General features: G+C 45.8%; 1 protein-coding gene across 3 annotated transcripts in view; it reads left to right on the forward strand.

The window, feature by feature from the left end:
• Nucleotides 1-14,125, forward strand: part of LOC140715860 (sestrin-1-like) — a 116,645-nt gene that overhangs the window by 82,066 nt on the left and 20,454 nt on the right. For 2 of the 3 annotated variants that reach the window (XM_073028334.1, XM_073028335.1), the window contains one exon: nucleotides 7,284-7,349. In XM_073028334.1, the coding sequence (XP_072884435.1) occupies nucleotides 7,284-7,349 (66 nt within the window). Of the gene's footprint in view, nucleotides 1-7,103; nucleotides 7,134-7,283; nucleotides 7,350-14,125 lie in introns of those variants that run through there. The other variant, XM_073028336.1, reaches the window with a different exon arrangement.

A 14,125-nucleotide genomic window follows, 5' to 3' on the forward strand; every position in this document is an offset into this window, starting at 1 on the left:
CACAAAGGAAGAAAAATCTGTTAAATAGAACGCAGAACATTACGGCACAGTACGAGCCCTACCGCCCAAGACGTTGCACTGATCTTTTAACCTACTCTAAGACCAACCTAACCCTTCCCTCCTACATAACCCTCCATTTTCTAGGGAGGGGGGAGGCTTTGGGGTTTTAACATTTAACTGTCGTTCATTCTTTGGGGCACTTCTCTGTTTTCGTGGATTAAGAACTTTTTAAAAGCTATTATTAATGCTTTTTGAGATAGTGATTTAGATGCATATCATTTTTTACTGAGTTAAGTATTGTATGTAATTAGTTTTGCTACAACAAGTGTATGGGACATTGGAAAAAAAAAAAGTTGAATTTCCCCATGGGGATGAATAAAGTATCTATCTATCTATCTATCTAGGATGTATATTGCATCCATTTATTTGACATTAAATTGGACCTTTGAACCTTTGATTTTCCTATCGTCCACGTGCCCACCTAAGTCTCTTAAATATCTCTGCCTCTACCACCACTACCACTGGCAGGGCGTTCTACACACCCACCACTCACTGTTTATATATTTTTTAAAACAAAACACTGACATCCCACTATCCTTCAAACATTTTAAAATTATGCCCCGGTATTAGTCATTTAATCTCTACAGTTCATGACTTTAAGGACTTTTACCAGATCCTTTTGCAACTTCTATTCCTGGAAAAGAATGGTTCTAACTTTTCCAGTCTGCCCACGCAACTGAAGTCTTTTTGTTTTGTTATAAGATGTAAATAAATCTCTTATCCTCAAACTTTATTTTTCCTTGGGGCTTGGAACTGGATAGAATCTGTTACTCGAGTGGCTCTGTCACATCCCCAAGGGGCACCGCTACAAGAAAGCAGCATCCATCATGAAGAGCTCTCGCCAACCAGGTCAAGCTCGCTTCTCACTGCTGCAGTGGGGAAAGAGGTACAGAAACCTTGGGTCCCACATCAGGTTCAGGAACAGTTACCCTTTAACCATCAGGCTCCTGAACTAATATAGATAACCACTTGCCTCAAAACTGAACCGATTCCACAAATTGTGATCTCACTTTGAAGGACTCGTATGTTCTCAGTATTGTTTATTATGTTTTTTTATATATTTGCACGGTTTATCTTTTGCACACAGCTTGTTTGTGTGTTACGTTTTCATTGATTCTGTTGTATTTCTTTGTGAATGCCTGCAAGGAAATGAATCTCGGGGTAGTGTATGGTGACATAAACAGTGCATTCTTTGATAATCTACCCTGAACAGTCTGATTTTTTTTAAAAACTTGTATGTCATGAAATGTGTTTGGCGGCAGCAGTTCAGTGTAACACATAACAAATAGCTATAAAATATTAAATTAAATAAGTAATGGGAAAAAAGTAGTGTAAAGGGGGGTTCATTGTCCATTCAGAAATCGGATGGCAGAGAGGAAGACGCAATTCCTGAATCGTTGGGAGGGTGTCTTTAGGCTCCTGTGCCACCTCCTTGATGGTAGCAATGAGAAGTGGACATGGCGGTGATGGGGGTCCTTAATGGTGGATGCTGCCTTTCTGAGTTATCACCTTTTGAAGGGGGGTGTCCTCAATGCAATTGGGGCAAATGGCGGTGTTGGAATTTGGGAACGAAGCAGAAGGGGAGATCTCTCAACGTGGCTGGTCTCCGCCCAAAGGTGACTCAGTCAACTTCATGGGTAGCACTTGTCTGTATGAAGGTTGTGGGTTCAAATCCCCCCCCCTCCCCCCCAGAGACTGGAGCCCAAAGTTTGAGGCTGACCCGAGTACTGCTTGTTGGGGGTGTTTGGAGACAGCTTCCACGGGTGACTAAATTAGGCTATGAGGAGAGATTGGGTCGCCTGGGATTGTACTTGCTGGAATTCAGAAGAATGAGAGGAGATCTTGTAGTAACATATAAAATTATGAAAGGGATAGATAAGAGGAAAGTTGTTTCCACTGATAGGTGAGACTGGAACTAGGGGACATAGCCTCAAGATTCGGAAGAGTAGATTTAGAGTGGGGTTGAGGAGGAACTGCTTTTCTCAGAAGGTGCTGAGTCAGTGGAATTCTCTGCCCAATGAAGCAGTGGAGGCTACTTCAGTAAATATATTTAAGACAAGGTCAGATAAGTTTTTACATAGTAGGGGAATGAAGGGTTATGGGGAAAAGGTAGGTAGGTGGAGATGAGTCCATGGCCAGATCAGCCATGATCTTATTGAATGCTGGAGCAGGCTTGACAGGCCAGATGGCCTAATCTTGCTTGTGTTCTTAAAAGATTGGAGCTGTTTAGAGCAGGAGTAAGGGAAGTCTCCCTGGGCCAATGCCTCACTCTAGGGTGACATCAGCGGTCTTACCATGCTGTTATTGTGCTTCTGTTCCTAGCATTACAGCAGTGAAGTTCAGAATCCCTGAGACTGTTGTTTTTGTTTGTCATCTGGATGATCATGTGGTGAACTGGATCAACAAATTTGAGGATGACACCAAGATTGGGGGTATTAGTGGACAGAGAGAAAGACTATCATAGCCTGCAGTGGGAGCTGGACCAGCTGGAAAAATGGGCTGAAAAATTGACGATTGCATTTAATGCAGATAAGTGTGAGGTGTTGCACTTTGGGAGGGCAAACCAGGGTAGGACTTGCATGGTTGATGTTAGGGCACTGTTTGATGTGTTAGAACAGAGGGATCTAGAAATACAGGTCCATAATTCATTGAAAGTGGCATCACAGGTTGGTAGGGTCATAAAGAGAGCTTTTGACACATTGGCCTTCATAAATCAAAGTACTGAGTACAGGAGATGAGGTGTTATGTTGATGTTGTTTAAGACATTGGTGAGGCCTATTTTGGAGTGTTTTCCGGTCATCTGCCTACAGGAAAGATTTACAAGCATGTTGCTTGGACTTGAGGATCTGAGTTATAGTTAAAGATGACTAGGTTAGGACTTTATTCCCCTGGAGAATGAGGGAGATTTGGTAAAGGTATACAGAATTATGAGGGGTATAGACAGGGAATATGCAGGCTTTTTTGGCACTGAGGCTGGGTGAGATGAGAGCTAGAGGTCATGGGTTAAGGGTGAAAGGTGAAATGTTTAAGGGGTACTCGAGGGGGATTTTCACTTGGGTGACATGAGTGTGGAGCGAGCTGCCAGCAGAGGTGGTGGATGCAGGTTTGATTTCAAAAATTACGGGAAAGGTTCCCAGCCTGGGGCCCATGGACCATATACTTAATGGTAAGGGTCCATGTCATTAAAAAGGTTTGTAGATTTGGGTTAAGTCCATGGATGGGAGGGGTGTGGTCCAGGTGCAGGTCGGTGGGAATAGATGGAATTGAGCATGTGATTTCAGCATAGAGTGGATGGGCTGAAGGGACTGTTTCTATGCTGTAGAGTTATCGGTCTCTATGACTTGGAGGCACTCCGAAGTGGACGTGGAAGGGTGTTATAAAAGCACAGTCTATTCCCGTTGTGAATTAAGTGACGTCAGAATGGACAGATGAGTCCCATTTAACCGCAGAGCAGTGAGTTTCTCAAATTGAATCCAGTTGTGGAAAATGAGCTCGTGGCCCGTAGACTTCAGGGTTCCAGCAGAGCTGTGCTGACGTGTTTAAAGGTAACAATACCACCTGGTTCTGTCTGGGTAGCCTCCAACCTGATGGCATGAATATAGATTTCTCCTTCTGCTTTTAAAACAAAGTTTTATCTCCACCCCCCCCCCCCCCACCCTTTCATTTCCCCACTCTGGCCTCTTGCCTCTTACCTCCCTACCACCTCCTCCCGGGTGCCCTTCTTCCCTTTCTCCTCTCTGATACTTTTCCTACTTGCCTGTCTTCCCCTATCACCTTCTAGCTCGCCCCTTCCCCTTCTCCCCACCCCCCCCACCTTTTTATTCTGTTGTCTTGCTCCTTCCTTTCCAGACCAGATGTCCTGATGAAAGGTCTTGGTCTGGAACGCGGACTGTTTATTTATTTCCATGGATGCTGCCTGACCTGCTGAGTTCCTCCAGCCTTCTGAGTTTGCGTGTGTGTTGCTCTGATTTCCAGCATCAGCAGACTTCCTTGAGTTAAAAATCCCCAGCGTATGTCGTAAGCTTCCTCAAATGTGTACTGACATGGGACTGCCATTCCCAGAACGTGGCAGAATATCGGCCCCAAAACTGAAAGGACAACAAGGCCACATGATCTAACCATGGTGCTGTGCTTCTGAGTCATGTACCCACCAAATCTAATGACGATGGTTGATTTTTCTCCCTGACATTATTAAATCAGAAACTAAGTTCTGCAATGCAGATACGAGTTTTATGATAATTTATTTCTTCAGGTTTTGTGCGTGTGGCCGCCTATCTCCTTCGCTGCTGTATCTCAGCGTTTGAATGGTCTCTCTCTCCCCTGCAATGCTGTCAGAGGACGTTACTGAAGTTCTACGATTTATGAATTGGACTGCACTTCTTTCGGTTTTGTATCCTGTGCTTTTGCGCGTCCTTTCTTGTTGCCATTTGAGAGGTTTAATTTGGCACGATTTTAAGTTTTGTTTTTGTGCGGAGGGGTTTGGGGTTTGTTGCTCTTGTTTCCATTGCAGGATTTTTTTTACATTGGGGGGGTGTTGATCGTATTGCCATTCCTTCTTGTTGCGGGTTGGAGTGATTTGTTAGTTTTTAGGGCGGTGGGGGGAGGTAGACATATTTCTTTGAACATCCTCCCTGGTTTTCTTTGTTTCATGGCTATCTTTAGAAGACAGATGTCAGAGTTGTCACGCGTACTTTGATAGTAAATGAACCTTTGAATCTCTGCTCCAGTCTTCTGGTAAGAACCCACATCAACACTCTGGTCACCTCACTACAGGAAGGATGTGGATACTATAGAGAGAGTGCAGAGGAGATTTACAAGGATGTTACCTGGATTGGGAAGCGTGCCTTATGAGAATAGCTTGAGTGAATTCGGCCTTTTCTCCTTGGAGCGACGGAGGATGAGAGGTGACCTGATGGAGGTGTATAAGATGATGAGGGGCATTGATCGTGTGGATAGTCAGAGGCTTTTTCTCAGGGTTGAAATGGCTAACACACGGTGGCATAATTTTAAGATGCTTGGAAATAGGTACCAAGGGGATGTCAGGGATAAGTTTTTCACACAGAGAGTGGTGGGTGTGTGGAATGCACTGCTGGGGACAGTGGTGGAGGTGGATACAATAGAGTCTTTTAAGAGCCTCTTGGGTACATGGAGCTTAGAAAAATAGAGGGCTACGCGCTAGGGAAATTCTAGATATTCTCTAGAGTAGGTTACAAGGTCAACACAACATTGTGGACTGAAGGTCCTGTAACGTGCTGTAAATTTCTATTTTCTATGTGCTAGGTTCAGAATTCATGGCTAGTACCTTGACCTCAATGAGTTGGTTCCTGTAGAGATTCTGCAGATGCTGGAAATCAGAGTAACCCATGCAAGTGGCATCACAATACCTGGAGATGTTAAAGAGTAACACATACAAAATTCTGGGGGAACTCGGCAGGTCAGGCAGCATTTAGGGACAGGAATAAACTCATTGGAAAGGTCTCCGTCCGAAATATCGACTGTTTATTCCTCAGCATTTCATCACCATAGATGTGCGTGCTACTGGACGATAGTCGTTAAGGCTGTCAGAAGAGCAGAGGGACTTAGGAGTCCTTGTGCAAAACCCCCAGAAGGTTCATTCACAGGTTGAGTCTGTGGTAAAGAAGGCAAATGGAATGTTGGCATTTATTTCAAGGAGAATAGATGATAAAAACAAGGAGATAATGGATAATGCTGAAGCTTTATAAGACACTAGTCAGGGTGCTGTTGGAATATTGACAACAGTTTTGGGCTCCTTATCTCAGAAAGGATGTATTGTCACTGGAGAGAGTCCAGAGGAGGTTCACAAGGATGACTGGGAATGAAGGGGTTAACATATGAGGAGTATTTGGCAGCTTTGGGCCTGTACTCACTAGAATTTAGAAGAATGTGGGGGATCTCATTGAAACCGACCGAATGTTGGACACACACACACACACACACACACACTGTTTTAGAAACAGCTTCTTCCCTTCCACCACCAGATTTCTAAACTGACCGTGAACACTACCTCACTTATTGCATTACTTGTGATTCTGTCTGTTTATTTATTTATTGAAATACAGCAGGGAGTGGCCCTTCCAGCTCTCTGAACCACACTGACCAGCAATCCCCCGATTTAACCCTGGCCTAATCACTGGACAGTTTACAATGACCGATTAATCTACCAATCGGTAGATCTTTGGACTGTGGGAGGAAACTGGAGCACCCGGAGGAAACCCACGAAGTCACAGGGAGAACGTACTTACACCTCAACCAGCTAACCACTATGCTACTCTACTACCGTACTTACTGTAACGTGCAGTAATTTATGTATTTTCCTACGGTGGCGGAGTCTTAAGACTAGAGGGCACAGCCTCAGAATAGAGGCATGCTGTTTTAGAATGCAGATGAGGAGGAATTTCTGTAGACAGTGGTGAATCTGTGGAATTCGTTGCTGTAGGCGTCTGTGGAGGCCAAGTCATTGGGTATATTTAAGACAGAGGTTGATAGATTCTTGATTAGTCGGGGCATGAAGGCATATGAGGAGAAAGTAGAAGACTGGGGCTGAGAAGGAAATGGGTCAGCCATGATGAAATGGCGGAACAGACTCGGATGGACCAAATGGCCTAATTCTGCTCCTATATCTTACGGTATTGCACTGCACTGCTGCTGCATAACAACAAATTTCATGAATATCAGTAATAGTCAGCCAGATTCTGATTCTAATCCTTCCCTTCAGTGTTGCTGTTGTGAACGAGTGGTTTAAGTTTACCATCTGCGTGATTTAAAATCTCTGCCTCACCAAATTAAAGTGTGGCCAAGCTGTCGGCGAAATGTTTGGCAGATGTGTAATAAAACAGAAAGGCAAGTTAGAATCGGTTTTTTAGAGTTAGGTGAGAGTGCAATATCCCTGTGAATGATGTCATAAGCAGGAAGGCTGATGCATTAGCTACCAGGGTAATGAACCATTGACTAATACACATTCAGGAAGTCTCAGTTCACAAAGGCACTACAATCTGATGAAATAGTATGTGCTGCTGGCTTTCTTAAATATGAAATGAAAGCTGTTGGAAATGGTGAGTTCTGTAGTGCTAATATCTCTGTGTATGTGTTCACACGTGGGACACAGGAGACAACTTAATTGTCAACTCTGCTGTTCTAACACTTTGTGGGACAAATTTTCCATTAACAGAGCAAGCTTGTAACTGTGATTTGTTTGCTTTTAGGATCGGAAAGTGAAGATTCCTCGCCCTATTGGTCTCGGTCCAAGTTCCTTCATTCCAGCCAGAGAGGTATGAGAATTAAGTTTGAATCTTGAAGTTTCATTGAAATAATTTTGTACGCACCTCAGCAACACAGTCAAAAATGCTGCAAGAACTCAGCAGGCCAGCCAGCATCTATGGAAAAGAGTGAACAGACGTTGTTTCAGGACTGAAGAAGGGTCTCGGCCTGAAAGGTCGACTGTTCATTCATTTCCATAGATGCTGCCTGACCCTGCTGAGTTCCTCCGGGGAGGGGGGGGGGGGGGGTGTTTGCTTTGGATTTCCAGCATCTGCAGATTTTTTTGGGCTTGTCATGTACACCTCTGCGCTGATCCATTTACAAAATCACAGATTTTAAATGAGAGATTCTGTCAGTTTTTTAAAAAAAATGCAACTTTCAATCGTCCTCAATATTGGGTGGCGTGGTCATGTAGCATAATTCTATTGAAGTGACCTGGGTTCAATTCCCGTCGTTGCCTGTATAGAGTTTGGACGTTCTCCCTGTGACTGTGTGGGTTTCCTCCCGCAGTCCAAAGACGTGCGGGTTAGAAGGTTACTCAGTCACCTGGGTGTAATTGATGGAGGCATAGGGGCTTGTTGGGACAGAGGGCCTGCGTCTCTCCGTGAAATGAAGGACTGGCTGGGTGTTGCCCGTCTCACAACAATAACAGAATTCCACTCTAGAAGCTCAGAATAAGATCATTTGTCCCTGAGTGCCTGCGTTTATCTTTGGGGTGGGGCACGGTAGCATAGCAGTTAGCATAACACAAGTACAGTCCCAGAAATCAGGGTTCAGTTCCCGCCGCTGCCTGAAAGGAGTGTGCGCATGTGTGTGTTTTTCCTGTGACCGCGTGGGTTTCCTCCCACAGTCCAAAGACGTGCGGGTTAGAGTCAGTCATCTGGGGACATGCTACGTGGCAGTGCTTGCAGGCTGCTCCAGGCACATCCTTGGATTCTGTTGGACGTTAACGCAGACAGCACATTCCACTGTTTGTTTTCAGTGTACGCGTGACACGTACAGCTAATCTTTAGGTATGAATGCAGTGGTTGTGCCACTGGACCAGCTGGTAGGGGCCTGGATTATTGATGTCAAGGTGAGGTCAAATCCGGCCTTGGAGCTGAGGAGTTGGAAGGGTTTATTAGAATCAGTGAATTCAAGGTGCGTCGTTACCAAAGGAGGGGTGAGGTGCTCCGACCCTCCGCTGGCCTGCAGGTCACCCTTGGGTGAGGTGTAGCACCTGCTCAGCCCCCCCCCCCCGATCACGTGAAGCCACAGGAGTAGGTGGTGGACGGTCGTACGAGCAGCTGGTGCACATCACAAGTCCTGGTTATGTGACCACTGACGCCAGGCAGACAATCTCTGAAGAGTATTGATAATGGCTGGGGTCACCCGTCTTGTAAAGACACTGCCCAGAAGAAGACAATGGCAAACCACTTCTGTAGAAAAAAAATTGCCAAGAACAGTCACAGTCACGTCTTCTGCAATCTGGTTGATTTTTCACTGATTCTGTTACAGTTACTATTCTATAGATCGGCTGAGTATGCCCACAGGAAAATGAATCTCAGGGTTGTATATGGTGATGTATGTACTTTGATAGTAAAACTTACTTTAACTTTGGAAACATCATGAATGCCTAATTCATACAACATAGCACATAAAGGTCGAACCCCTGAACCAGGAGGACCGGTGGACCAGTCTTAGTCTGGCCTCTAACCTTTGACCTGTTTGGCATGGGTGACCCTACCAAGAGCCAAAGCGTAAAGCCCTGACTCCAGCCAACACAGCTCTCTGGGTCATTGAGGCACGCAAACCTCCAAACCCTACGACAAGGTTGTGGTCCATTTGGAGGAAGATGAGACCCTTCATCTAGGCTGGTTCACGCCACAGATGCTGCCTGGCCTGCAGAACCTTTGCTCCAGATTCCAGCATCTGCGGTTGCTTGTCTCTCGTCGAAGCAGCTGGCCACCTTCAAGCTGCAATGTGAAGCAGAAAGGTGACTTTGTTTAGTCACATCCTGTTTTGCAGAGTTGCTCAGTGTCTACCTTTCTGCCCAGCAGTTGCATCATACAAGAAAGTCATTCGGCTGACGTGTGAAAAATTGTGGGCATGTTATGCTGGTGCTGGAATATGTTGTGACTCTTGCAGGCTGCCCCAACACATCCTCGGGGTGTGTGGCTGGTTAATTCGAATGATGCATCTCGCGATTAACAACTGAATCAGAAACGCTGGAGGAACCCAGCTGCTCAGGCAGCATCTGTGGAGGGGAACAAACAGCTGATGTTTTGGACTGAGACCTGTCATCAGGACTGGATAGGAAGGGGGAAAGATGCCAGAGTAGGAATTTGTGTTAAGGGAAGGATTACAAGCTGGCAGCTGATAGGTGAGAGCAGGTGAAGGTGGATGGGTGGCGAGGGAGGATGAAGTGAGAAGCTAGGAGGTGTTTGGTGAGACTGGGTGGGGGAGGGTGTGAGGGATGGGGAGGGGTGATGAAGTGGGAAGTTGGGGGAGATAGGTGGACTGAGTAAAGAGCTGAAGGAGGAGGCATCTGATAGGAGGGGATGTGGACCATGGGACAAAGGGAAAGAGAGGGAGAGCCAGAGGGAGGTGAGGAGAATTGGGAACGGAAAGAGAGGGAGAGGGAAGGAATTACTGGAAGTTAGAGAAACCGATTTTCATGCCAACAGGTTGGAGGCTACCCAGACAATATCAGGTGTTGCTCCTCCAGCCTGAGTTTGGCATCTGTGTGGCAGCCGAGGAGATGATGAACAGATTTGCCAGAATGCTAATGGGGAAGTTACATTGAGCTGGATGTGTTAATTTGGGTGTTCCTCAAGATTTGCGCCATCAGCAAAATCTCCTGTTTTTTTGTGTAGCTTGGCGGACCCAGTATAGAGCTGAGCCTTTTGCTGTTCATGGTTTTGCTTCTGTGTTTTATTAGCCATTAATGACTGAATTCTGGAATAACTATCAGATCGGAGTTTCAGTGAAGGGAAATCAACACGGTGTGTTTACAGAGTCCTACTAGTATTGTTCTCGTTCAGACCAGTTCAGCACTTTGCCGAGATGAGTCACCCTCAGGGTGGAGGGGAAACAGCTTTCATTCTGTCTGAGTGCCCACCGTCTGATGGCATGAACATCAATTTCTCCTTCTGGTAACTAATTACCCCTCCCTCCTCTGTTCCCCACTCTGACCTTTCACTTCTTCTCACCTGCCTATTACCTTCTTCCCTCCTCCTTCCCTTTTTCCCATGATTCCCTCTCTTCTCCTATCACATTTCTTCTTCAGCCCTTGACTTTTCCCACACCCCTGGCTTCACCTATCACCTTCCAGCTAGCCTCCTTCCCCTCCTCTTCTCTTCTCTCCCCCCCACCCCCATACCTTTTATTCTGGCATATTCCCCCTTCCTTCTCAGTCCTGAAGAAGGGTCTTGGCCCGAAATGTCGACTGTTGATTCTGTTCCACAGATACCGCTGAGTTCCTCCCGCATTTTGTGTGTCGTACTTTGCTTGCTTTCTTCCCACTTGCTGCAGACACTTGTCTAATCTTAAGTGCTGATGCAGCCTCTTTTGATCGCTAACTTTGGCTGCACACTCAACAACCTGCTTTCTGTTAATGCATACAAATTGCTGGAGGAACTCAGCAGGTCAGGCAGCAAGGATACTATCCATCATCAAGTCCCCCACCATCCAGGCCATGCTGTCTTCTTGCTGCTGCCATCAGGAAGGAGGTACAGGAGCTTCAGGACCCGCACCTCCAGGTTCAGCAACAGTTATTACCCCGAGGCTGACAAGCTCTTGAACCAGAGGGGATAACTGCAGTCACCCCAACACTGAACTGTCCCCACAACTCACTTCAGAATCAGCTTTAATTTATCCAGCAAATGTTGTGAAATTTCTTGTTGTGCAGCAGAGCATTGCAATACACAATGAAAAATACTAAATTATGATGAGTATTAATATATTTAGAAAAGTTAAATAAGTGCAAAAGGGGGGGGGGAAGTATTGAGGTAGTGTTCATGGGTTCAATGTTCATTCAGAAATAGGACGACAGAGGGGAAGAAGCTATTCCTGAATCATTGAGTGTGTGTCTCCCTGGTGGTAGTAATGAGAAGAGGGGTCTTCAGGCTTCTGTACCCCCTCCCTGATGGTAGTAATGAGAAGAGGGGTTTTCAGGCTCCTGTACCTCCTCCCTGATGGTAGTAATGAGAAGAGGGGTCTTCAGGCTCCTGTACCTCCTCCCTGATGGTAGTGATGAGAAGAGGGGTCTTCAGGCTCCTGTACCTCCTCCCTGATGGTAGTAATGAGAAGAGGGGTCTTCAGGCTCCTGTACCTCCTCCATGATGGTAGCAATGAGAAGAGGGGTCTTCAGGCTCCTGTACCCCCTCCCTGATGGTAGTAATGAGAAGAGGGGTCTTCAGGCTCCTGTACCTCCTCCCTGATGGTAGTAATGAGAAGAGGGCATGTCCTGGGTGATGGATGCCACCTTTTTGAGGGACCACTGCTTGACAATTCCCCGGATACTACGGAAGCTAGTGGCCATGATGGAACTGTGTGAATTTACAACTCTCTGCAGCTTATTTCAATCCTGTGTAGTATCCCCCTACCACCACACCCCCACCCCCTGTTGCCATATCAGACGGTAATGCAGCAAGTTAGAATGCTCTCCACGGTACATCTGTGGAAATTTGTGAGTGTCTGTGGTGACATACCAAATCTGTTCAAACTCCTAATGAAATGTAGCCGCTGTCATGCCTTCTCTATAGCTGCATCGGTTGGGTCCAGGATAGATCCTCAGACATTGACCCCCAGAAACTTTCAAGGATTCTTCATCTCATGTTCTCCTAATTTATTTTTTATTTTCTATTTTGTTTTTGGATTTGCACAGTCGGTTGTCCTTTGCACATTGGTTGTCCTTTGCACAGTCGGTCGTCCTTTGCACATTGGTTGTGTGTCTGCTCGGTTGAGTCTGGTCTTTCAGTGGTTCTATTGTGTTTCTTGTATTTACTGCGACTGCTGACAAGGAAATGGATCTCAGGGTTGCATTCACTGCCATATATGTTCTTGGATAATAAACTTACTTTGAACTTTGAGCGTCAGTGGAGGGAGTCAACAAAATCAATGTTTAGAGCCAAGACCTTCATCAGGACTGGAAAGGAAGAGGACAAAATCTCTTTTGTGTTTCGAACCTGTTTTCTCCAGTGACGTCCTTGGCTATTTAAAAGTCACTGCCTGACTGACTAACTTGAGAGTAAAAATCAATCTCCAGGTTGTATATGGTGGCGTAAACGTACTTTGATAATAAGCTTGCCTTGGATTGTGATTGTTCTAAAGTTGCAGGGGAGGCAGATTCATCTTAACTGATTGAGTTTTATGACAAGGCAGCAATTGTTTGCATCAGATTTATTTAACTGGATATGCCTGCCGGTGAGACCTCCCTGAATCCAGGAGTGTCAGGTTACTGAATCATTTGTATGCTTAACCATCAATTGTAGTGACTTGGCTATTGACACATGAGAGGGCCCTTCAAAATTCTAACAGGCACAACGAATTGTTTATGTGTTTACAAGCTAGCTTGCCAAAGGTGTGCTTAACCGTTAATATTTGATGGTTTTAAACTACATTCGTTGATGATAAAATGGGTCTTCTGTGAGTGTCCCTGTACATTTTGTACATGCTCCTGTTGGCTGTGTGGGTTTCCTCCGGGTGCTCTGGTTTTCTCCCACAGTCCAAAGACGTACGGGTTAGAGTCAGTGCACACACTATAAACACAAGAAATTCTGCAGATACCGGGGGAGAAAAAGCAACACACACAAAACGCTGGGGGAGCCAAGCAGGTCAGGCAGCATTTGTGGAAATGAATAAGCAGTCAACGTTTCAGGCTGAGGCACTTCTTCAGGACTGGAAAGAAAAAGCAGAAGTGGTTATGTTTTGTAACTTCAAAATTCAAAAGATACAAGCTCCTGCTGCTGCCTGCAAAGAGTTTCAACATTCTCCCTGTGACTCTGTGGGTTTCCTCTGGGTGCTCTGATTTCCTCCCACAGTCCAAAGACGTTGTACCGGGTGATTAGTCATTGTAATTTATCCAGTGATTAGGCTAGGGTTGCTGGGTGCTGTGGCTCAAGGGCTGGAGGGGCCCATTCTGCACTGTATCTCAATAAATAAATAACAAGGTGGGGAATAGAGCCTGTTTTGCCCAAATAGGCAAGATCATGGCAATGAAAAGACACAGCCCTCCAAAGAATTTCAAACTATTTTGTCAGACTAAGTCAAATGATGTTTCAGTCATAGGGCAACACAGCACCAAAACAGGCCCTTCAGCCCATCTAGTCTGTGCAAACTGTTGTTCTCCTGGTCCCATTGGCCCACACCCTGACCTCCATACCTCTCTCATCCATTTATTTAATTACTTTTCACTATTGACATGGAACCTACATCCACCATTTTCGCTGGCAGTTCGTCCCACACACTCTACTCCTGAGTGAAGAAGCTCCACCTAAATATTTCACCTTTCAACCCTTGGCCTATTTGGATGGCAGGGTGGCAAAACGTCTCTACCAAAGGAGGTGTAAGGTGCTCCTTCCCTTCACTAGGCTGCAGCTTACCCTTGGGCAAGGTGTAGCTCCTGTTTAGCCCCCGATCAGGGTCACGTGACCATGGGAGCAGGTGGTGGATGGTCGGATGAGTAGCCAGTGCACATCACAGGTCCTGGTTATGTGACCACTGACGCCAGGCAGACAATCTCTGAAGAGTATTGGTAATGGCAAAGACACTGCTCAGAAGAAGGCAATGGCAAACAACTTCTGTA

This window comes from Hemitrygon akajei, chromosome 24, assembly GCF_048418815.1.
Source record: "Hemitrygon akajei chromosome 24, sHemAka1.3, whole genome shotgun sequence".
NCBI classification, from domain to species: Eukaryota; Metazoa; Chordata; class Chondrichthyes; order Myliobatiformes; family Dasyatidae; genus Hemitrygon; species Hemitrygon akajei.